General features: G+C 34.4%; 1 protein-coding gene across 2 annotated transcripts; it reads right to left on the bottom strand.

The window, feature by feature from the left end:
- Positions 1-9132: 9132 nt before the first annotated feature.
- Positions 9133-22767, bottom strand: LOC103501308 (protein SEMI-ROLLED LEAF 2-like). 2 transcript variants are annotated; one of them, XM_008464853.3, is made up of 19 exons: positions 22401-22767; positions 22221-22295; positions 21548-21663; positions 20970-21084; positions 20660-20788; positions 15722-15769; positions 15112-15293; positions 14839-15035; positions 14436-14728; positions 13980-14129; positions 13307-13855; positions 13055-13201; positions 12149-12221; positions 11853-11980; positions 11474-11674; positions 11212-11352; positions 10996-11121; positions 10092-10328; positions 9133-9853 (listed from the first exon to the last, which is right to left on the bottom strand). In XM_008464853.3, the coding sequence occupies exons 1-19, from the start codon at positions 22527-22529 to the stop codon at positions 9692-9694; spliced, it is 3198 nt and encodes a 1065-aa protein (XP_008463075.1). In that variant the 5' UTR covers positions 22530-22767; the 3' UTR covers positions 9133-9691. The 2 variants fall into 2 exon arrangements, with proteins under 2 accessions (XP_008463075.1, XP_008463083.1); XM_008464861.3 differs by having other exon boundaries at positions 11212-11349.
- Positions 22768-24517: the final 1750 nt, after the last annotated feature.

Here is a 24517-nt window from a genome sequence, read left to right as displayed (position 1 = left end):
CATGTTAACTTATGGAGGGATTTTAAATCTATGTGGCATACATCACATGCATAATTAATTAAACAAATACCTTAAAATGGATTGGTTTTGGCTTCTAAATTAAGCTAAGACCTAAATTATTACAATAGTAATCTGATGTAGTACATAAAAACTCCCGAACTAGCTTGAAAAACACCAACTCTACACTGAACTGGCCCAAGAACGAGTGAACTGACTCAAAACCACCAGCCAAATGCACGGGTCAGCCAGGTGGGTCTCGAAGCAGGAACCGAACGCGTGGCGCAAGCAGAGCGGACAAGGACCGGATAGGATCCGGGTCAGATGCACGGTCACAGGGCAAACGAACCGAGTTAGGGCGCACGCGGGTGAAAGGCCGAAATTGAATCTGGGCTACGCGCATGCTGTGGGCCGCGTTACTGGGTTTCATCTGAGACTTGGGTCGGGCCTGACGGGTGAAAGGCAGGCCAACGATATAGGAACAGACGAACCGGGTAGCGAGCCAGACCCAGGTCGGGTTACGACCGGGGTTTCAGGTCTGGAAAAGGTAATCTGGGTTTATCTTCAATTTTTCACCAAAAACTTTGATTTTCTAATGATTCTTGAACAAATTACACTCTTTAAAAATTGAATGAAGCCAAGAACAAGGCTAATTACAATAATTAAAACAAATAAAAACACCTAATTTAGGGCCAAAACCATAAACTACCATTTTAGTTCATCCACATAATTTATCAAATAAATTACAATACCCACTATATGCAATTGAGTAAATTAATGCATGCTCTGATACCCCATGATAGAAATCGAAACATGCGCAGCGGAAAATAGGAACAAGTAGTTACTTTAATTGCATCTAACTTATTAGAGAGTAACATGCAAATTACCCTAATGAAAACTAAAAATAGGGCTAATAGAAGATCATACCTTTGATACTTTTCCAATTCCTCGAACAGGGACCACCACTAGAGTTGACCCACTAATCTTCGAACTTAGAACCGGGTTGTGGGACCCGTTAATTGAAGGAATTGGAGCGAGATGTGGAAATTTGGAGGGAATTAGGTTGAGATATTTAATTTTTGAAGAGAGGAAAAATAAATATTTTTTAAATTCAAAAAAATATCAAATGGACAAAAAGTCTTTTTCAATTTGAAAAGATGACTATTTTATAACTTGCATGTAATTAGTTGGCCAAATCTCAACACCTAACATTCCACTAACCATTAATAGAACTTAGTGTGCTAGGTGTTTACATCTCATGTAGCCACTTATCACATTAAGTGTTAGTAGAATTATCCAACAAAATGTTGTTTTTTCCACTAACTTAGTTCAAGGGTGTTTTGGTCATTTGACCATTAAAGTCAAGTCAAACTTTGACCTTTTTAAGCCAAAAGTCAACTTTTTGACTTTTTACCATTTTGTCTGTCTTTACTAATTTCGACCTTCCGAGCATGAATTTGCATTCATTTTTCTAAACTTTAAATCACATTTGAATATAAAGCTAGTCAAAGTTCGACTTTTCAAAGTCAAAGGTCAACATTTTGACTTTTTACAACTTTGATCATTTCCATCAATTTCAAACTTTCGAATATGAATATGTATTCATATTTTTAATATTTAAATCATATTTAAACATAAAGCTCTTTCTGAAAGTTATAACCGACAACCATATCACATACATTTGTCGGTTTCTCTCTCTTTACCTAATTCGAACAATTTGAATTATTCCAGCATGTTGTTCTAAGTTAAAACCATATGAGCTAACAGGGGAACCTAATGGACCTATAGATCATAGGCTCCAACACTTCGAGATTAACGGCTAAACCCTTTTAGATCGAGCTAATCAACATTCGTTAACTAACAGGTCATTCCACCAAAGTCCCGTAGTTGCACTCCCCCACTATAGATAATTTCTGTCCATCTGATATAACCATGATCAGTAAGTTAATTCTTCACAGGTTGTTCGTAACCTCGATTGGGTTAAAATATCGTTTTACTCCCGAGACTATATTTTGTTCCTTAAGTCCTACTAATCCACTATTGAACAATTGGTTTAAGGTTCAACTTATAAACTGAATCCCTCTCGAGCCAATGAGAGGGTGAGGTCCTTTGTTCAAGACTTGGATTCAATCTTTAAGGAAACAATCTATCTACTAACCCTAAAGTGGGTAGGAGTGAATTTCGTCTTGCACCCTGTGTCCCTAGCTATCCACCCGGTCTTACTCTTGAAATGAAAGGCTTGTTGGGCCAGCGCCGTTGAGATGCCCTCACCCTTACAAATCTAAGGATAATACCGTTTGAACAGAAGTTCATAGTTAGCTCGAGATTAAGATTAAGTTACCTAGGTCATAAAAAACGAAATAGTCACTTTTATATAGTCAACGGTGTTATAACTTAAAAGTGACTATTTCATGGTTCCAGTCTTATGTAAACTCTTCACATAAGATGCCCCCACTCCCATGTCTCTACATGAACGATTTAGGATCACTTCGTTTGTACTAACTACAAAACATGTCGAATCCTTAGCGTTTCCAGAATAAGGCACCCAATCTTATTCATACACTATAGACCATTTGGGCTATAAACTCAAATTAGATCCACGTTTATGTCTCTACATAAAGTTCAGGTCTACACTAAATAGCCTCGAGACCTTAGTTTATTGAATTGAAGATTATAGTATTCTATTTTCACTAATATGTCCTCAATAAACACTTAATTGATAGAATGTAATTTAAACTACAAACTACGAGTTTTATGACATACATTCCAACAGTGAGGACCCTGACAAATTTTAGCTTGGAATAAACAATTTTTCCAAGATTGTTATGATCTGGAATACGGGTTATTTTGGCGGAAACAATGTCTACCAAAATGAACTCATAAAATTGCCTGATTTTTTTTATGTCTTCCGAAAAGAAGTTGAACTTATGTGGGTAGACCTGGGAACAAATTTCTTGGATGGAAGGTCTTTTGAATTCTTGTTCGATGACTATATCATCTAGAATAGCTTTCTTTTATAACTTATGACTAGTGGTTGTGGAATAAATACCGCTGGTTTAACCGTCCAAGCATAGGATTTGAGCTTCGGAGGTGGCCTGATTGTTGTTGCGGTGCTTGTTGGGTGCAACAAAGTTGTTGAAGGATCAGGACTTGATCCAATTGTTAGATTCCTTTGAGAGGAACCCTGATGACACCAAGATACAATTTGGAAAATGAGATCCATGGCGTAATTATCTGCACACATTGGGGTGAGAGCAAATGCTTGAGACATAGGGCATTAGCCCTTGGAGGAGCTTGCTCTAGAGGAGCCAGTTGTTTGCGGAGTAGCCGGATTAGGTTGATTGGGAGGAAGAGGAGGTAGAGGCTCCCTGGTGGCCGAGGTCGATTGGAATTTTCGTACATTATTGGGAGCGCATGGAATATTATGAGAGAGTTTTGGTTTTGAGAGATGCTCTCTTTATAGGTAATCCGCAAGGTAATCGATGCTTCCTTTTATAGGCTCAATTGTGAAATCAAAAAAAGATAGAATTGCTTTCCACCTTGCAAAGATTTGCTTTGAAATAAGATTATTTACATCTTTTTCAAAGACGAATTTACTTGCCTTTAAGTCAGTTTTGAAAAGAAAATCTTTGTTGATAAGATCTCCTTGAAATTTTTGGACGGAAAGTACTATTACTAGAACTTTCTTTTTGACAATGGAATTATAGTTCCATTGGGCACTATTCTATATACTAGAATGAAAACAAACTAATGATTATTTTCCCTTAATATCTTGTTTGAGGATGCTGCCGTAACCTTTTTCAGATGCATTAGTTTCGACGATCATTTTTGGCTTTTTCATCCATAGGCGATAAGCATGGAATGCCTTTAGCCAAAGATTTGATTGACTGGACTGCTCGTGCATGCTCAACCATCCATGGTTTTGGATTTTTCATTAATCTGTCATAAAGTGGCAGACAAATTGTTCAGAGGTCTTTAATAAAGTCTCCCATATAATTGACACACCCAAGAAATCGTTGCAGTTGGGTTTTATCTTGAATTTTATCAGGAAACTTATCCATGGAGTCTAATAACATTTGGATAGTTTTGATGATTTCTTGATCAATATCAAATCCTAAAAATTGAATTTTAGTTTAAAATAATTTAACCTTCGGTAGAGACACCACAAGGCTATTTGTCTTAATAATATTGATAAACATGTTTAAATGTTTAAAATGTTGATCAATACTTTCAAAAAATATAAAAACATCATCAATGTAGACAATTGTGAAGTCTTGATGTTTATTGAAAATGTCATTCATGATCTTTTGAACTCTGAAGACCAAACGACTTAACATTCCATTCATACTGTCCGAAGGGAACATTGAAAGTGGTTTTATATCTGTCTTTTAGGTTAATTTAAATCTACCAAAATCCAGATTTTATGTCAAAGTTGGAAAAGATCTTTGCATTAGCAATATGCTTAAGCAAGTCTTGACGATTAAGTATGGGGTACCTAATCCATATGAGCACCTTATTTTGGGGTTTGTAGTTAATAACCAGATGAGGAACTCCTCGTTCTTTTTCTGTCTGATTGTTAACATAAAAGAGCACACAAGACCATGAGCTTTTTTATGGACTTATTAATCCTTTCTTTTGGAGATCGAATATCTCTTTGAAGCAAGTATCAACTAAATCCTTGCTCATTTGAATGAGCCTAGCCTTTGTAGGAATTTGAGTTTCCTTAAAATTATCTACATAGGGAAGGTCCAAAATATGCCTTTTTCAAGCTTAAAAGGCATTGGGTAAATTGGAACAAATCTCATAATTGATCCTTTTCAGAATGGATTGGATTTTTATTTGAATGGAAGGTTTACTGATTTCTTTACTAATCTTTCGCCCTTTTCAATTGAAGAAAGGTACCTTTGAATATTTTTCTTTGTCATCGTGAAGAAATTCAATTTGCTTCTTTTTCTTTGAAATGAGATTAAGACTTTGCACAATCTCATTTTCAATTGAAAAAAGGCACATGTGAATCATTGGTTTACAGAATTCAAAGATAATTTCTTTATCAAATTTCTGAGACGTTAAGCCTTTATTAGAAATTTTAAATGGATAAATTTGGGTAAGAAATGGAGTACCCAAAATTACTTCCTTGGTAAGGCCTTTAACAAGGAGAAATGAGTTCACTAGACACACTTTTCCTTGCAAACATGCACCTTGGAGAGCTTGTATTTGATTTTTAAAGAATTATTTCCTGCTCCTTTAAGATTCTCTCTAGTAATCTCAAAATATTTAGACGAAATAATTCCTTCTTGGATCACATTTTGATCAGCACCTTAATCTATTAGGGTTGTTGCTTCAAATTTATAATCTTTAATCTCTAGTGTAACTCTTGTTAGCCACTTTTGATTAAAGATTTTGCTGAAAATGTTGATTTCATTTTTGGAGTTTCAACGCTTTTCTTTGAAATTATCTGTCCTTGAATTGCACTGACTGCAATTTCAAGATAAGATATTTGTTGCCTATTTTCATTGATTTCCTTTTTTAGGACATTGGTTTCATGCTGGAAGTCTGTGACTTTAACTGGTGCAACATGTTCTCTTGATAATTGGTTCATTACAGCTTGAAAGCTGAAATTCATCAGATCTTTGAATTTTTGATCGGGAGTCTCTAGATTCCTTCGAAGTCTCAAAAGTATTTCTTTTTAATGGCATCATCTTCAACTTCTTTGATGATATCCAAAAGACCTTTTTGGGTGCTAGTAAGAACATTAATGCAGCTAAAACAAGGTATTGCATCTTCGTTGTCTAACTCACTTCAAACGACGAAGGTTCTTCCGAAGAGTCTTCGAGGATGCCATTGAGAAAATCTTCCTCTTGCTCAGAAGAGAATTCTTCTTCTTCTGAGGATATTTCTTCAGCTTTGATGACCTGCAATAGAGATTTTTTTTTTTCATTTTCATCAATCTTCATTTTGTTAATCTTTTTAAATACAGGGCATCGGTTGGCATAATGACTCTTATTATTGCATTTGAAACAAGTGGTATTTTCTTTAGAAAGTTTCCTCTTGTTTTTATTTTTGCCATGGTACTTCCTCCTATGGTTATAGTACCCATTTGATTCACTCAATTTACTCCTACTAAAGATCCTCTTTGAGCGGGTCTTCTTTCTAGAAAGAGGAGTGTTGTCAATTCCATATTGCTTGCAGAAAGATCCTATTCTTTTTCAATAATCTGATCTTTTGCAATCTTGGTAGCATGCTTCTGCTATTGACAAATCTCGAGGCACACCTTTTGAATTGTAGAATTGATATCTCCGTAAGAGATACCTTCCCAATCTCTTTCTGTTCCTCCACCGTTTGTGATCATGGTGGAGTACAACCTTTCTCTAACATACTTAGGTCGTCCTTCTACATATTTATGTTTCCAGACTACATCTCTACATGTTGTAAGGTTATAAAGACGTGACATAAAAGTGTCTTTATACCACTTGAAATCAATCATTTTGGGGCATTTCATTCCCAGAAGAGCTTCCATTGATTGATCATTGTATAGGGTTGTTCTTCCTACAAAGTGTCTAATAGCCACGTAAAATAGAGTGTTTACTGAATTTGGCTGGATTGTAATAACGTCACTATTAGGTCCTTGTTTTGTTTTTTCTATAACAACTTCCTTTATGGCTTCTCTATTTGCATCTGTGAGATGATTGTGCCACCAGCTTCTGAGGTTTCCAGTGAATCCAACAGTTAGCGCATCCACAATCTCTCTTTGATTCATTCTCCTAAGATAGCTAGTTGTTGCCACGAACATTTTTTGGAAAATGATCATCATCTGTCCTTCGAAACAACCGTCAATATTCCAAGTTTTGATGCTAGTTCCATTGAACGAACGAAAATTTGGACGCAAGTCATCCCATCCTACATCGGGTGGTAAAGGCCGTTTGTAATGATTCTTCATATCGGTACTGTAAACTCTAATAGGAAGAAGCTTTGGAGAATCATAACTGATTGCATTGAGACTTCCCATTCCAAGATTACTAATTTCTTTTCTGGAAGAGGTTCCTACATGATATTTTGAGATAGTTGTCTCTGAGAGCTTTTGGTTGGTTCTTTGAGAAGGTCATCAGTATTTGATCCCTTTAATTTGATATCCAGGGAGTTCTGTTGCACTATAGGTCTATTGGAGTCAACTCTAGGTAATTCTGGGCGCTCTAGAGGTGCTATAGCTTTTTTCTATTTGTCTAGTTTCATTTCATCAATAGATCTTGATAGAGTAGTCAAAGCCTTGTTGGAATAATTAAGTTTCTGTTGGATATTCTTTATTTCTTTAGCACCAACAGTTTTGGTTTTCTCTTCATCAATAGTTTTGTAGGGTGAAGAGATGATTACAACACTCAACATTTTTGGATGTGGGAAATAAGCTTCTTCTTCTGGAGGATACTCTGAAAGGATCTCTTTTCCAGTTGTAGTCTTTCAAGTAAGGGGCTTGTTGATGACACAAATACTAGCTTCTTTGGCCTTTTGATTGACCCTAACTATGAATTCGTCCTTAGAAAGAAACTTGGATTTGTTATCCCAATCTTTCTGATTGATATACTGATAAACATATTTTTCATAGTATCGAACATATAAAGACTTATCTTCAAGAGAGATTGTATTTATCTAGTTGTAGATGTTTCCAGATTTTCTCTCCATGTCAGTCTGAGTGGGAGATAAAGATCCTTCAGACTTCTCATACTAAACATCAAGAATAGATTGCTCAAAATCCACTGACATTCTCATTGAATTAGATCTTACAATCGATCTTTCTCTAACAGTTGAATGATATTCCAATACGCTAGATCTTCCACTAAAAATTTCTCTTATTTGAGGATGATGGGCTTCTTCTTGAAATTGAACTTCAACATGACCATCATCAAATTTTGTGATATGATAAGTACTGTTTTGCCTGGTTCTAGAGGCAATTACATGCTCGATTGACCAAACTGGATTTCGAGTTAATTCCCTCCAGTCCAAAAGCTTAGGAACAGTCATTGAGGATCTCTCAAGATTCACTTCCATAAGCATGGTGTGATTTTTGGGGGAGACCCAAAGCTTTAGGAGAAGCATTGGTGTATATCATTTTGTAATATAATACATACATGATGGAAAATGGGTATGAACCATTTTTCAGCCAAGGTCCTTTGGCTCAATATCAAGGCATAATACATCATAGATATTCTTATCTTGAAGGGCAACTGTGAATCCGACCTTGCAGGTGAAATAGACCGGCATTGTCTAGATTAGATTGGATAATCCCTAATAATGAATTAGAGAAGTTTAAATGTCTTTTGTCTCTTAGGGCTATATAGATTGGTACATCTAATCCTGTCCTCCTAAAGAGAGGTTTTATGGCGACTTGAATACATCCTATATGCATATATATGTAATTATGTCTTCCGCATAATTCGATGTTCTCACTTGCAAGAAGACAACATTCCGAAAAGTCTTCACTTATTGGAATATTACCTTCTGAAATCCTTACTACATCGTTTTCTCTAAAATTAAAAAAAAAAAGATGAGCATAAATCTCTTTTGGTTCAAGCCTATAAATAGATTAATTTTGTGTATTTGGATAGAGTTTCATACAAATTCTTGAAATTAAATCTAGAATTATTTGAGGAAGAGGAAGTTTCGATCACGGGGATTAGGAGATAGTTTCTTTTTTTAACTTAGAGAGCATGAGGAGTTAAAAGAAGAACCCAAGAATTTGATAGTCACTTTCTAATACAATTCTTCGAATTCTTTGTCTATATTAATCTTGTCTTATATCTTAATTTACAGGCTGTTTATATCAATCGATCTAAATTATGAAATCATAAATAAGATTATATTCTTAAACTTATTTTCATGATATTCAAAGTACGTAGGTTACCAAGCCATATTCATGCCAAAAGAATAGATGAATATAAGTTTAAGATAATTCTCTTATAAAGATAGAAATAGAGAAACACTTATCTAAAAAATAAAGAAAAAGTTTAAAAATTAAGATGCTTTGAATCATGTATCAACCACGTATTTGAATGTATCCGAAATAATACCAATTCTCTTGACAGTTTGAAGTATCTAAACTTCATAGATACATAGTTCAGAACATAAGCAATGAGTAGACCGAAGTTTCGTAAGATAAGCCCCACTAATATAGCCTATAATGAATAGTTGTCAACTGTTACAAAAGGAAATACTTACACTCATAAATACAAAGATACTTGTTACAAATATACAGCTAAACAAATCTCCATTAATCGCTCTTTTATCACTTACAAACCTATGACAGTCCAACAGGTAAACAATCTCCTGTGAATGCACCTTCTGGACAGAGATAACCATGGAATCTCCAAGTCTAGACAAACATTAAGCCCAATCTCATCTAACAACCTATTTCTCTATAATACATATCCAAAGGCATCATATATGAATGATTTCAACAATCCAAACATGCAACTGGCTGAAGGAAAACAAATTACCTGCCATCAAGAAAATGGCATGTATGAATCATATCAAAATATACAAAAACGATGACAAGAACTTGACCGAATGAGTAGAGCAGCAGCAGCAGCAGATGCCCGGTCCAGAATGTAGACCTCAGGAGTTTTGCTTGCTCATCTTGAAATATATAGCCAATCCTCACAGTCGCCGAGAAGCCTTGAAGAGTTTTCGTGTTCTTTTCCATAACTTAACAACCAGCTGCCTTTAAGAAGTTATCGTATGGGCTAGAGGATGGTAGTTGAATGAGATGGGGATAATATTGGTACTCTGTTGCACAAAGTGCTGGATAAGTGTTAATGGAGGAATTCCAGTACATAGGTACATCTGAGTCAACAAATGGGTTGCCACTCTGCATTTTAATGAATTTCATAGTCAGATTTTACAAGAAAGAGATAGCCAAGAGAGAAGGTGGACATACTTATGCATACATGAGCTGATGTCAATCTATGAAAGCAGAGATGGAAGTTCCAAAATACTTACCAAGAGAATAATAAGATCTCACATTTTCAGTTAAGAATTATTCCATTTAAATTTTCTCCATATCAAGTATTGATTTGATCAGAAGCCGTGTATATGATAGAAAGTACCTTATTTACAGTGAACTGAACATGGCGTTGAGAAGGCTCTTCTTTTCCCAGATTGTCATCATCATGAGTGGGGGTTCTAACTGAACTTTCATTAGTTGGTTGAGAAGTAATGAAATTGGATATCTTCTGCTGCTTTTCTTCTGAAAGAGCTTCGCAATTTCCAGCCATTTCCTTGTAAGGCATGTTTGTCGGTAAGGAGCCAGATAACCTTCCAACTTGATTTGTTATATCAGAAATCTGTATCAAAGATTGTTAATAGGAGGATACATTAGTTACACCAAGGAGATAAATGAGGAAAATAGGTTAGGCAAAAAATTATCTTCCCAGCCATGCTTATACTTCTGCAAACATCTATCACTTTGGAAAATATTGGAAGAAACGTAATAATATATCACAGGAAGAATTAACTTCAACCACCATAGCAGATCCCAAAACCGTTCATGGGATAAACGAAGGAAAACTAAAATCGAGACCTTTTTATTTTTTTATTAAATTGTTTATCTGATTAAATCAAGGCTTTCATAAACATTTCCTAGAGTTCAATAGGATAAAAATTTCCTTGAGTTCAATAGGATAAAAAATTCCTTGAGTTCGATAGGATAAACATTTCCTTGAGTTCAATATAATGTTAGGAATTGCATGAAAATGCATACTGAACCCTAAGAGGATTATTGATTATTTATTATGTTTCCAGAACAACTTTACATTTCTCGATCAGTAAAGTACATTCCTGATTCTAATTCCCTTTTGTTCTGCTTTTAACACTTAATTCTGTAGTTTAAATCTTCTTAAATTTTGAATAAATTTTGAGACAATGTAGAATACAAGATTTTGTAGTCTTTATGAATGTTCATCTCAAATGCTCAAATGTATACGAACACATGTGCAAAGTTTAGCAACTTACCAAATTCAAAAGTTCATCAGCACTCATTACACTTGGACCTTCTGGGACCTTCTCTATCTCAATATCATTTTGACTTTGAGGTTCATCGCATAGATTGTCATTATCCATTGAAAATAAGGGGTCAACCTACAAAATACACTAAAATGTAAAGAAAAGTCTATAATTTGAAAATAGTTTGAAATCTTAGACATGTGAGATGAGTGAATTGTAATGAACCGTGTTAGAAGTCTCGTCACTCTTGGGTCCACATTGATAAATTTCTCTTGGTGTGACAAAAAATTGAGTTCCTAATGGACAAGTATCGTCTGGCAAAAAGTCTTGAAGCAACTGTTCTCTAATAGAAGATAACTCGTTCTGCTTTAGAGACACAACAGTTAGTTACAATTACTAGAAATGGAAAATATAACATTAGTTTTCTGGTATACTAAAATAAAGATTATTTGCCGTGAAAAAAGAAAAGAAAAAAAGTAATGCTTACTTCTGACATGTTATGCAATGTCTGCAAAATTAGCTTAGCAAATGACTCCTTAGATTGACTTTCACTTGTGTCAACTGCTGAAAGCGACTTCTCAGCATCTTCATTGTCTTCCTTAGATCCATAATCTGGTCTGGGGTTGTCATGTCCTAAATGAGAGACTTGTAGCTTGCAATCTTCAACCAACCGTAGAAACGGATCAACCTGATGAAAGTAAGAATTTAGTATCACTCAGAAACCAAAAATCTTAAACTTTATTTGAAACCGAAATTAGGATCAACAAGAACCCAATTACATATCCAGTAAAGAGATGTCAAGCTGGAAGATAGACATATTGGTACTACACATGAATTAGAGTAGCAACAAAAAATTTTGAACGTACTACTTCACTAGTAAGGGCAACTTTAGCACGAGGGGCAAGAGGCACGATGTTGTAGGCTTTTGCTGTGAAGATGATCATTGATGTTGCCAACGTAAAAAGGGACCTACGATGTGATGGTTGCAATTGCCCTGCAATTTGTAGAAGGTCATTTTAGCTGAAGAGATAACTTATTGAAGCCCCATCCAAAGGGTCGTATGACAAGCAATGAAAAAACATATCTTTCCATCACAATATATTTGGAATGTTCAGAACAGTAGATATGAAATTTAATTTTAATAACTTAGAATGTTTTCTACCTCCAGCCAGGGAAATGCTCCGCAAGGAAAATGCTAGCTGGAAACTTCGAATGAGCGTCTCATGGCTGGAGTTCTATCAAATAAGAGTATAACATAAGGACAATTATATAAGGATATCTATCTATTGATGCTGGACAAATGATTAAGTGTCAAATTGACAATAATGCAAACTGACCAGTAACCATAAGCTACGCTGAGATCTTAAAATAACATATTCCCATCAGATTTTTGTTCCAGTTCACCAGAACTAAGGGAACTAAGATTTCAATTCTCTCCATCACAGTTTAGAAGCTGAGCTGAGATCTTATATGAATTTAAAATATGATAGACTATGGAAAAAGTCTACTTCTACACCATAAGTTTCCTTCTCAATAATTCAGAGCAATCCAGCATTTTCCATTTAAGACTCATGCTTAACAGTTCAAACCCATTCATCAGTCCTTGATGCAAATTATCCTGGACTCTAAAATTCATATAATCATAAAAAACTACATTACAATAAAAAATATAAAAGGAGCATTTATATTTGACAAATACGCTTGAAGAATATTAGCAGCTGATGCAAACTAGTAATGGTATCCATAATCCACATCATTGTCAAGATATATATTTACTTTACATTACCAGAACTTATGAGTATCCTGTAATTGACTAGTCTGTCAGACTAACATGATTTTATATCTCTCACATTCCATAGCCATAAAAATGAATGACGATACCATAGCTGCCCAAAATTGTAGTCAACACTAAATGAAGGGAAAAAGAAGAAGTTCACAACTTATAGTTAGGAACCAAAGTATAAGACATAAATACGACCCGAGGGTAGATCTAGATTACATTCCTCAGGGCTTGGCCAAAATATATACTAATTCCATAAAGTGATTGAACTAACAATAATGATTTTACCTTAGTCCGCGCAAATAGCAACACAAGGCAATAAGTATGAGCAATTGCTTCATAGTTTTCAGGTTTATTGAGAGGAGAGATGGATTGTGCCCATATTGATGAGAGAAGATTGGTAATCTGGCGGCTGCTAAGCCTAAGGAATGTTGTCTGTAGTTTTAATCGAACAAAATGATAATGTTAGACCATGAGGAAACACTAAACAGTAATTGAGGAATACCTTGACGTAACAATAATAAAGAACAAAACACATACCTGTTCCTTTTCTGAACTTCCCAAAGGTTTCTCATCAGTAACTGTACTAGGTGTAGTCTTTTTCATACTATAAGCTCGGCTGTAACTAGATTTCAGCCTATTCATCATAGTATTATTGTTGATCTTTGGCTCTTCCTCTTCTTCTATAATTGAGGCTTGAACTGAAATTGGTGGATCCTTTTTCACTGTGTGAACCCGACTGTAACTTGACTTTAGTCTGTTAAAAATGGAGTCACCTTCAACTTTTGTAGGCTGCTGAATTATAGGTTTTTCATCCACCTTTTGAAAGATGTTCTCTGGTGCAGAATGAGGCTCAACTTTAACTTTCTGAAAAAGTGCTGCTGAAGAGGAGAACACTGACACAGTTCTTGAGAGTGTCCGTTGAATATAAGTAGGCTTTGCAGAGTGGGGTACAGAAGCATGAGGACGTGGGCAGACAGATGATGGAACAAGAACAACAGAAAATATACGGTGAGCACCAACTCTAGTTTCATGGTCTGAGCAGACCATTGCCAGTAGTAATTGATGGAATAACGCCTCAGGAAAGCCCTGCAAAACATTTTAAGTTTTACACGGCTGGGGTAGAGATGGGTGAAGAGAAAAAGGTGGAGACTAAGATTGAACCACAATCTTAAAGAATTTAGGGGAGATGAAAAAGAAAAGATGCTCTTGCCTTATCTTGATACACAAGATTCGGTATTGATGCCACGATCTGGGCTGTACGGTACACAGTAGAAATTAATGTTCTAGACATGACAGGAATATTTGACAAGTTCTCCAACATGGCAGCCATCATGTCTAGAATAAGACCCGCATCTCCAACCTAAGCCATTGCATGAAAATCAACAACAATGTTAAGAACTTAGAAGGTTATCAGAAATTGAATTGAGAAGATTTCATAGGCATTCACAGTGTGCATGCGGAAGTCAAACAAAACAATGTGAACTTTATGATTGTATTACATGTAAATATACAATGGAATGACCTCGTCTTTAAATAGCCATTTTCAGATAATCCACAAACCAGTAAAGAATTTGTAGTTACCAGTTTAATGGGTAACTACAGCCTAATAACTGTTCTTTTATATGAAAACTGCTATCTAAGTAATAGAAAATGAATGCAAAATTACCTTTCTTGACAACTCTACAAGGCATGCATCAACTGACGCTTGGTTTTTTCGGTTCCACTCGACAACTTCTGCCCCTAAGTTACCATCATCAAGGGAGCAATGTATACTTTTTCGAAGATGTCTCATCATATCACCTAGAGCACCAATTATTGCCACTGATGGTTGGGCATTTGTTTGTTGAGCAAGGGAGGTAGCAATATTAACAATGTCAATTTGCATGGTAGGGTTTTTAAGAACATTCTTGTGATCGAGGTGCTTGATTAAAATTGCAAGCATAAAGTGTGAGTTGTGCCCTGTATAAAAAAACAATAACAAACATGAAAATCACTAGTACAATTATACAAATATAGGAAGAAATCAGAAGTAGTAGTTTAGATCTCAAAGGTCAAAACTCAAACAATACCCAAATTCTCCATTATTATTTGCATATCCATCAAGACAGAAAGACCAAGCCCAAGTTTTGGAGACCAAAGATTGCCAGTATCAAAATAGCGGAAGAAAGATTCCAAGACACGTCGTATAGTTGTAGCTTCCTTAGCTAACTTAGCAATATTATGTAGGCAAACCCTTGACCAAAATTCTGGATTTTTTGCGTCTTCTCTGTTACATATAAGAATGATATCAATTGGGAAAGTTGACACAAATATAGTTATGTAGTTCCAAGACATAAACTTACAGAGATATATTCAATTCCCCCCTTTCAGTTACTATCATCCTCCATGAAGACACCCTTGTCAAGTGCTCGTTTGAACGGGGAACTACTTCAGCACTTTCATCCTGAGTATCTTGCTCGTTGTGGGAAGGAGCAGTGGAAGTACTTTTAAGATCTCCATAATTATCCAACACGACAGAGATAACCTAAAATTTTAGATGAAACTTTTTACCACCAACATAAGACATAATAATACGTAGACAAGTAAAATATCTAGAATAAATAAGAGAATCAATCAGAGATCAGCATACTTCTTACAGCCCACAACTATAAGGAAACTACCTACAGCATTGACCTTCTTAAAAAGGATGATAAAATTCGGGGTGTGGGGGCTGTTTACAAGTTATATGCAGTTTACAAGTTATATGTAGTCTTGACCACTTAGATACTAAAGTATTCGTATACTTCCTCGTGGTTATAAATATAACCACTAAAGTCTTAAACTTGCAGAGGAAGACCAAGCAGAACAAAATAAGGAGAATGATTTAAATAACCAACGGTAAAAAGGCTGGCAATAGTTCCTAAAACTAAAGAGAGAAAATGATAATAATGTGGTAAATGCAAAGAAACTTACATTGTCAAATTCTGATGATATATTGGAAAATTCACCCATAAACCAAACCTGCAGATGGAACACTCATTAAAAAATTATTTCCAGACTAAGAAAAAACCAAATAAGGATCGCCAACAGAAACAGGGAACACAAAGAAAAGTGAACCGATGTATCAATGTCATTGTAATTTGAACATGAAGGAACGAGGATAAAACAACAGAAACAGTTACATCAAAGAGATATATTTATATATGAATTGTGATTCAAAATTTAAAAGGCAGATGAGAAAAGCAGAATTTGGAAAGGAAAGTTTAGTTCAGGACAACAATTTGTTTTTGGGTATTTTCAGCAATATGTTCTCACGGTGTCTTAACAATAAGTTCTTACGTTGGCCATTCTGGTTCAATGTCCCTCCCTCCCCCTAATTAAGATAATGGATTTGTTACCATTTGAACAGACCAAAAATTCAATTCTTTTAGCAATTAAAAGATATGTAATTTTCTTTTAGTATTAGGTATATTTGTGCTAATATTCAACTGTTCTGGCCATTTATTTCATCAACCAAAGAGAAGTTGCCTCAAAGGTTATGCATGCAACCCAAATTTCACTTTGGTGACTTCACTCAATTAAATTGGGACATATTTCAACAGGATTAGTTTTGGGCCTGATTTTGGAAATTAGTTTTCCATTCTTCCTAAATTCATAAAAATTTTGGAGGGAAGCAGGAAATTCTCCTTCCTATGATGCTACTAAATTTTTCTTTAGAAATTCTATGTAACCGTATTTCAACTGTTCCTCCCAACTATTTGTTTAGTCAAACCCAAAGACAAGTCCAAGAAACCTTTCTAATCCAAAATGTCTTTTTCATGGTTTCACTTTTAAGTCAGTCAAGAACTAGGACCTGACAAAAACAAATGTTTGTCAGCTTCACTTTGAAGATCATTTTTTTACTCTACCTTCCAATACACAAGAGAAGTGGAGTTGCACAATCACTCTAACTTCTCTACTGCAATTCTATTTATTGAAGAAATCCCCAATTGAACTAAAGTGTGGTTTTCTCTTTTGAGTAAAAAAAAAAGAAGGGGTGCATGTCATCTTGAACCATGTTCTTCACCAAGGCTCACCATTTTTTTGCTCTTTCCATAAATGAATTTAAACATTCAAGAACGTAGACATTGAGTCTTATCGACTTATTTGTGCCTTGTTAACAACACCTTATTGGTTAGCAGATGATAAAATTAAAGCAATAGAAGCAGTGGGTAACATGACTATCAATTCATGCATGTCTAAATAGAAGAAAGGGCTGCTGCTTGTTTAACTAGTTACTACTCTTTTCAAACCAAGTTTTTCATTAAGTATAATAAAATAATAATAATCACAATAGCCCAAAAGAATCCAATCAGGGACTAGCCTAAAAATAACGAACGGGCTTTGACCCAAGAGAATAAGACCTATTAAATATTTATATAAATCTTTAAAAGTAAGGCCTTAAATGTAGCAAAGGACCAAACCTCCTCCCTTAAACAGAAAATTAGCAAAAAGAACCAACCCCCAGTATTCTAACTTAAGAAATAGAATGGTGGCAACTCCTTCCTTAATTGGATAGTCTTTTGCTTTCTTCTTGGAAGGAACTTACGGGTTAATACACCTTTCTACATTACATCATTATATTCCCCAAGTTTATCAATATTTTACATTTTTTAAAAGGAACTGAGCTTTCATTGAAAAGTATACAAGGACATAGAAAAAAGAGAACCAACAAAGAAAAGATGTGCCCCATGAGAAAGTCCTCCAATTAACAAAAATGAGACCTAACCAGTAATTACAAAAAGTTGCCAATTTGTTAAACGTGTTAGGTGATAGGAGAGATACTTCTTTTTGAGAGGATAGGTGACCGGGAGATATACTCCTTTGGTCCTTGTTTCTCCTATTATATGAATTTTCCTCCTTGTGGAATCATATGCAGCTTCAATCTTTAATCTCTAAGATTTTCTCTTCTCCTTCCTTGGGGTTTACTTAGTCACCAATAGGAAAATGACACATGCTTTGACTATGTTGTTATCCTAGCTTGCCAACTATCCCTAGATCATATCCCCTAGAGATTTAAGTTTTCCAAGGTTCTTTAAAGTTTCTTTTTCTGAGATGTTCAACTTTAGCTTTGCCAGCTTTCTTAGTTGTAAAAAGACGATCAAACTAAAAGGTTCTTCATTCGAGAAATTGGTGGTTTTGTGGGCTCTTCAGTGTGAAACTAAAGACATCTCACATAGATGAATGGTCCCTGTTAAAATTTAAGTTTCTCTTTGGGGCTTTGGTGACAAGACCGTTTTGTAATTACTCGTTAAGTCTAATAAATAGAAAAGGAAAAATAACAAAATAAAATGTAATTTATCAACATTTTGATTTGGTAGAAAACCAGTTAAATGGCATCCACCTCGTAAAAAAACATACACCAAGTGCCATTTGAATCATAAGTATTGAGGGCAGTTTTGTATTTTCAATATTAAGGGTGTTATTATAATTTACTTTTCCATATTAAGGATACACTTAACAAGAAGGCCTGGACTATATTGAGACTCTTTCACCAGTGTCAAAATGGTTAGTATCAAACTCTTACTCACTCTTGCAGTTTCCTATAACTGACTCTTAGCTCAACTTGATGTGAATCATGCACTCTTACATGGCGATCTTCACAAAGAGGTATATATGGACTTGCCTCTTGGCTACAATCATAATGTTGTTGCACCTCAGGAGGAGTGCTTAGTCTGTTGTTTACATAATTCCATATATGGTATCAAACAGGCTTCGGCCCGTGGTTCAACAAGCTCTCTAATGCATTGTTTCTCCTTGGTTTTAAGCAGTTGAAATCTGATTATTCTCTCTTTATCCAAGAATCTAGTGCCACTTTTATGGCCTTACTTGTTTACGTTGATGACATATATTGACAGGTGATTCCATTCAAATCATTAATAATCTTAAAACTCACTTGAATACTGCTTCTAAATTGAAGGCTTTTAGGGACCTTAGTTACTTCATGTATCTTTAACTTGCATGTTCTTCTCAAGGTTATTTTCTTATCTCAACAACGTTATATTTTGCAGATTTTTGAAGATACTAGTCCTTTGGGTTGTAAACCTTTAAACTGTTCCATGGACCCTAGCATTTATCTGTTGATGATGGTCTTTTGTTGCAAGATCCCACTATTTATCGTTGTTTGATTAGCAAGCTTTTACATCTCACTATTTCCAGCCCTAATATGGTTTTTGGTGTTCATGAGCTTAGTATATTTCTCAGCCTCGACAATATCATCTTGACGCTACTTATCATCTTCTACAATACTTGAAAGGTTCTCTAGGTCAAGGAATTTTTTTCCTCCCTTGTACTGATTTCCAGGCTAGGGCTTAATCGGATTCGATAGGCCGTCTTGTGTGGACTCTCGTAAGTCCACAACTAGCTTTTATGTGTTCATGGGTGACTATCTCATGGAAAGCTAAGAAACAAACGATCCATATGAGATGAAGTTCAAAAAGCTTTATCCAAATGATCACATAAAGATAAACATATTGTTCTAAAATTAATGAATTTCGTATTTGTGGAGCCTCATTATAAATCTGCAAAAAAGTGAGCTACTGCCAACGAAGTGATAGGCATTTTAGTGTTAGGAAGTAGTTTTACTTATATGATCAACCACCACAAGCACACGCCTTCCGAGCAGTAAACTTTCATTAAACCCTGCAGCAAGCCTCGTTGCCATGTACTTGTCTCTTTGACAGACCTCACAACCTTTACCTAGGCTTAAATTTTATTCAGGAGTACGTAGCTTGGAATTTCCAGTGTTTTCACTTTCCATGGTGGGTTTTAACTATGGTGAGTTTATTGTGGAATCATTGATCCAAACACCCTGGTTATATGTTTTGTTAGTATAAATTTTACCATTGGACAATCAAGTATTTCATTACTGTCAGTTAGAGAGTGTGCACCATTAGGACCTTCTTCAAATTAGACTTAATGCAGCAAAGAAGAAGTTACTATTTATCTAAGAAACAAGTACTCAAGAAGCACCCAGACAGAAAAATCTTGTCTAATCTTTGACTAAGGCCACGTTACTTCAAGGAACTGGAATTAAGGGTAGGAATGAAAAATTTTCATTCCCATCGCTAGTGTCTACTAAAATATAGCAATGAAATCAATCGATGGGTCAGCCACAAATATGGGAACCCCTGCCCCATAAAGGGGTAATCTAACTTCTCTCCCTAAAAACAAATCAATCTTATTCTCATTCCGTCTTTTGTGACAACGACTCCTTTTCATTAATCACTTTCCATTATTACCCCTCCTCTCATCAATAAATGACACTCACGTCCTTTTTATTAATTAGTAACAATTTTTTCTCCATCTTTTCGCTAGTAATGACTTTTCCGCTAATATTTTTATCAAATTAATTTTTTATTTAATTTTTGATATTAAGTTGGAAATTAGTGTGTAAAATAAAACATTTGTATTAAATACCCTATACAAATAAGATTAGCCTATATTCTTTTAACAAAAACTACTTTGATCTTTTTTAGTTGATATAATCTTATTTTAATTAGTAATTATTTCTGAATATTGCAAAGTTGTTAATAAAAACATTACCATCAAATTAAATAAATTAAAATTTAGTATTGATTATTATTTCTTTAATCAAAAGTTAAAACAGTTAAAAATACCTAAACCTAAAATAGAGTATTCCATGAATACATCTTGAAACTTTTCTGTAACATCAAAACCAGAAACTAAATAACTCCTTCCAGGGTTTCATGCTACATGCTTCATTAAAAATAAATTATCAATAAAAGAAAAACAATCATATATATAAGTCTGTTCACGTAATGACGTAACTAACAGATTGAAAGCCCAACACATGAAGTACGTGCATAAAGATAAATAGTAATACGCCCAAATAAGCATAGTGCAGATTACCATAGCTGAGAGGGCTTGAAGGCTAGCAGAACGCATCTGTTTTTCTCTCCCTTCCTCCCCTAATTCTTGAGCTAGAAGGCAAAGTTTGGGAATCATTCCATCTAAGTTAAACATATAAGTGCTGTCCCTCTGCATAACAAATGTACATAAATACAATAAAGGTTTACAAGTAATGACTTTAAGCTAATTCATCACAACCTTAGGCCAACAACCTTTTTTTGGGGGGGAGGGGGGAAGAAATAATTCATTAATAAATGAAATAAATGGACAAACCATGAACTAAGCAACATTACAAAAAGCAAGCCTTTACCTGGTTATTAACAAAATCAAACAGGGCTTCGCAACCTAAAATTCGCATTTCATCATGGCGTGCTTGGTCCAGTAGAATGTGGATGATGCCAAGCAAACTACTCGCAAATAGAGGCCTGCAATAGTTATTTATGCCAATTACAACTTTTAAATGTATATAAATAATAATTAGTATATTTTTAAGTTGGGACATATAAAAAATCAATAAGCATGCTTAATCCACGGGCATTCCTCCATAAATCGCAAATGGTTTCCAGAAAATTTATTCTGAAGAAAAATAACTTAATTCAAAGTCTCACATATGGCTTATAGTTAACATGATTTGCACAATTTAGCTTTATAATTTCATTTTACATATGAATCCCCACATTTTAGTAAAAAAGTGAAGTTACAACAACCCGACTGAATTGAAATCCATTGATATGACTGAGATGTTAGCAAGTATTAGCAACTTGCACCACTCAACCAAATTTTAGCTTGCGGTGTTAGTTTATAGCCATCTCACAGAAAGATCCAGGAAATGATATTGATATTCAAAGATTTCACAGCTGTCATTACAAAATTAAATATGGAACTCACATTTGCTCTTTACAAGAAAATAGCAGCTTTCTGTAGATACATATGACGACTTTAACAGAGTGCAATTGCTCGTTTCTCAATTCCTTGTAAAATCTTTGCTCAAGATAAGTTGTGATCTGCCAAAAGAAAATAAAAAAATTATTAAGAGAAAAACCTAACGTATTATAAATACAAATCATCAAATTACTATGCCTCCATACCCCAGGGACCAAGCAATGAATATATCATAATGAAAAACAGCCAAAGCATCTCAAAAAATTTAAACTCAAGAAGGTTGCACCAAAAGAAAATGCATAACCTCTGACATTGGGGATTAAATTTTAATGGGAAGCACGGAAATAATAGAGTATCCAAATCAAGCGTTGGACAACTAAGTTTCCCCCAAACCTTCAAATCGTCAACTCTTCTGTCATATGATTTCTCAAGGAGAAAAAACATAAAAGGACAGAGAAATATGTCATGCTAGATTTATATGAATATAATTCAACCACTTCCTCCATATTAAAGGACTTCATAATCTCCTTGTCAACAGAAGTTCACTCTATACAGAAACTTTTGTTCTAGACATGTGAGATGAAGATAAAAAAAAATTATAATAAAGATATTCACGTTAGAATAATCTAAGAACAGGGTTCCAACATATTAACGAAAATAAAATTCAGGCAAACGGAACCTTGGGAACCCGAAAAGGGTTTTTCGATGCATATTCACATAATTTACCAATCTTCCTGTCATTAGGTTCTTCTTCCTGCCATAACATGAAAAAAAGGTTAAATGTCTACAAAACAGCTGCCACAAATTCCCTTCACCCAACAAACACGGTAGTTGAAATATCGTTAGAGAAAAAATGAACCAGAGAGCGAGGGAAGATATCCGCAAGCAGCTTCTTGTAGCGCTTGATGGGCTGCCTAGATCTAGTACTCAAAGCAGGGCAAAAGAAACAAAGTGTACCACAAACAGGCAACACTTGGCGCGAAACCATTTCCCGTTAGCAGGAGGAGGAGAAGGAAATCCCAAAAATCCGGTTAAAGAACTAAATACATAAAGATGAAAAGGATTGATTAGGATTGGGAAGAAGGCTGCAAGCACCGGGAGGAGGACCCGAACGAGAAATGGGAAAGAATAACCCTTGCCCTCGAAAAATGGTGAGAAGGGATCGACGTCCGGTTCCGGTATGTGAGCGCAAGAGCACCGGATCTCCGAGACCTCCACCGAAACAAAAATGGAGGAGATGAAAATGATTATATACCTTAATCTTCACAATTGCCTCCATTTTCGGCTATTTGATCTCCTTGTTCTTGGCTTTTTTCGCAAAATACCCCAGAACTCGCATTCTCTTTCTCCACTTCTCAACTGCCAAATTAGGTCCCGTTATTTTCCCGCTTCTTCTCATTTCCTCCTTTTCTATTTTTTAAATATTTCCCTATTTCTTTAATTAATTAATTAATTAATTAATTATTTATTTATTTAATAATAACAACCACATCGAAGAATATTTTCTGTTCAACTTTCATAAAAGTTTTTGTTTCATAACTATTTCATTTTTTATGTTTTTTTTTTGTAAATTAAGTTTATTTTTTCTCCATGTTTTACAATTAAATGAGTCATATATATTTTAAATACAATGGTTGAAATCTTGACAAAGTTCAACAAAAAAACATTTTGAAAATTATCTTTTTCTTTTAGTTTTCAAATTTTTGTTTGGTTTTTAAACCATTGTTTAGAGTATTTATAATGTTAAAAACAAAAGGGTTATAAACTAAGTTTCAACTTTGGTTTATAATAATACGATCATTTTTACTTTTAGTTTGGTGTGAATTTTAGTTCATGAATTTTAATATATAAATAATTTAATGGAAAACTTTCCTAAATGTAACTGTTGTCCTTTGTATTCTTTAGACGTGATTGCTTTCATTTTTTTTTGTTTTTAGATTTGGATAACCAAATTTATTTTTTTCCTCTATTTTTTTAAATGCGTCCATGTTTTTCTTTCTCTTTTTTCTTTTTCCTTTTTTTTTTCTTCACATTGTATAGTCTTTCTTCTTTTCTTTTTTTAGGTTTAGATATGGTGTATAAGAATCTTGTAAAACCTAGTTGTAAAACTTGGTTAGACATTTAAATTAGGGTAACCAAAACTAAAAATTGTGTATAAAGAATATTAAAAAAAATCGTTTATATCAATTTTTTTTTGGTATTTTACATGTTGGAGCTCTGGACTTTTTCCATTTTTCGAAATTGTTCTTTACCGTGTAAATACTTTGCAGCTTTTTTATATTTTTGAAAAGACCCGTAATTTAATCTTTGTACTTTCAATTTTTTAACAATTTAGTTCCTAAATTTAAAAAAATCATTAAAATTAGATTTTGATTTTAATTAGTTTAAGATGCAGATAAACTTTGTATTTTATAAAAATATTGAATTTTTAACTAGCTTATTGGTTGATGGCGCGTGTGAGGAAGAAAGGAAGAGGATGACATGCGATGAAGAAAACGGTAGTGAGTTCAAAGATAGCAGGAAAAACATTGACTCATTCCCTTGCCCATGGGGAATTGGGTAATGGAAAGGACTTGTGATCCCCTAGAGAATAAAATGCCTAATCCCCCTTTTACGTAACTATATAACATTAATTTTAAATTTAAAAAGATGAAGGAGCATTTTCAAATATAGCAAAACGAATCAAAATATTTATAAAATATAGTAAAATTGTAGATATATCTGCAATAAACTTCTATTAGTATCTATTATGGATAAAATTTGAAAGTTTACTATATTTTATAAAAACTTTTAACAATTTTATCATTTATGGTGATTCTTCCTAGAACAAATGAAATGATATGTATGGCCACATAGAGCTAAGAAAATGCAAAGCTATGGAGGGAGAAGGTTTATTGAAATGAAATATGTAATTTCTTGTTAAAAACTAGTAAATGATGAGAAATTGCTCTTTTTATGTTTGGATTTTAAACATAT

Source organism: Cucumis melo, chromosome 12 (assembly GCF_025177605.1).
Source record: "Cucumis melo cultivar AY chromosome 12, USDA_Cmelo_AY_1.0, whole genome shotgun sequence".
NCBI classification, from domain to species: Eukaryota; Viridiplantae; Streptophyta; class Magnoliopsida; order Cucurbitales; family Cucurbitaceae; genus Cucumis; species Cucumis melo.
This window is presented reverse-complemented; position numbering and strand designations above follow the sequence as displayed.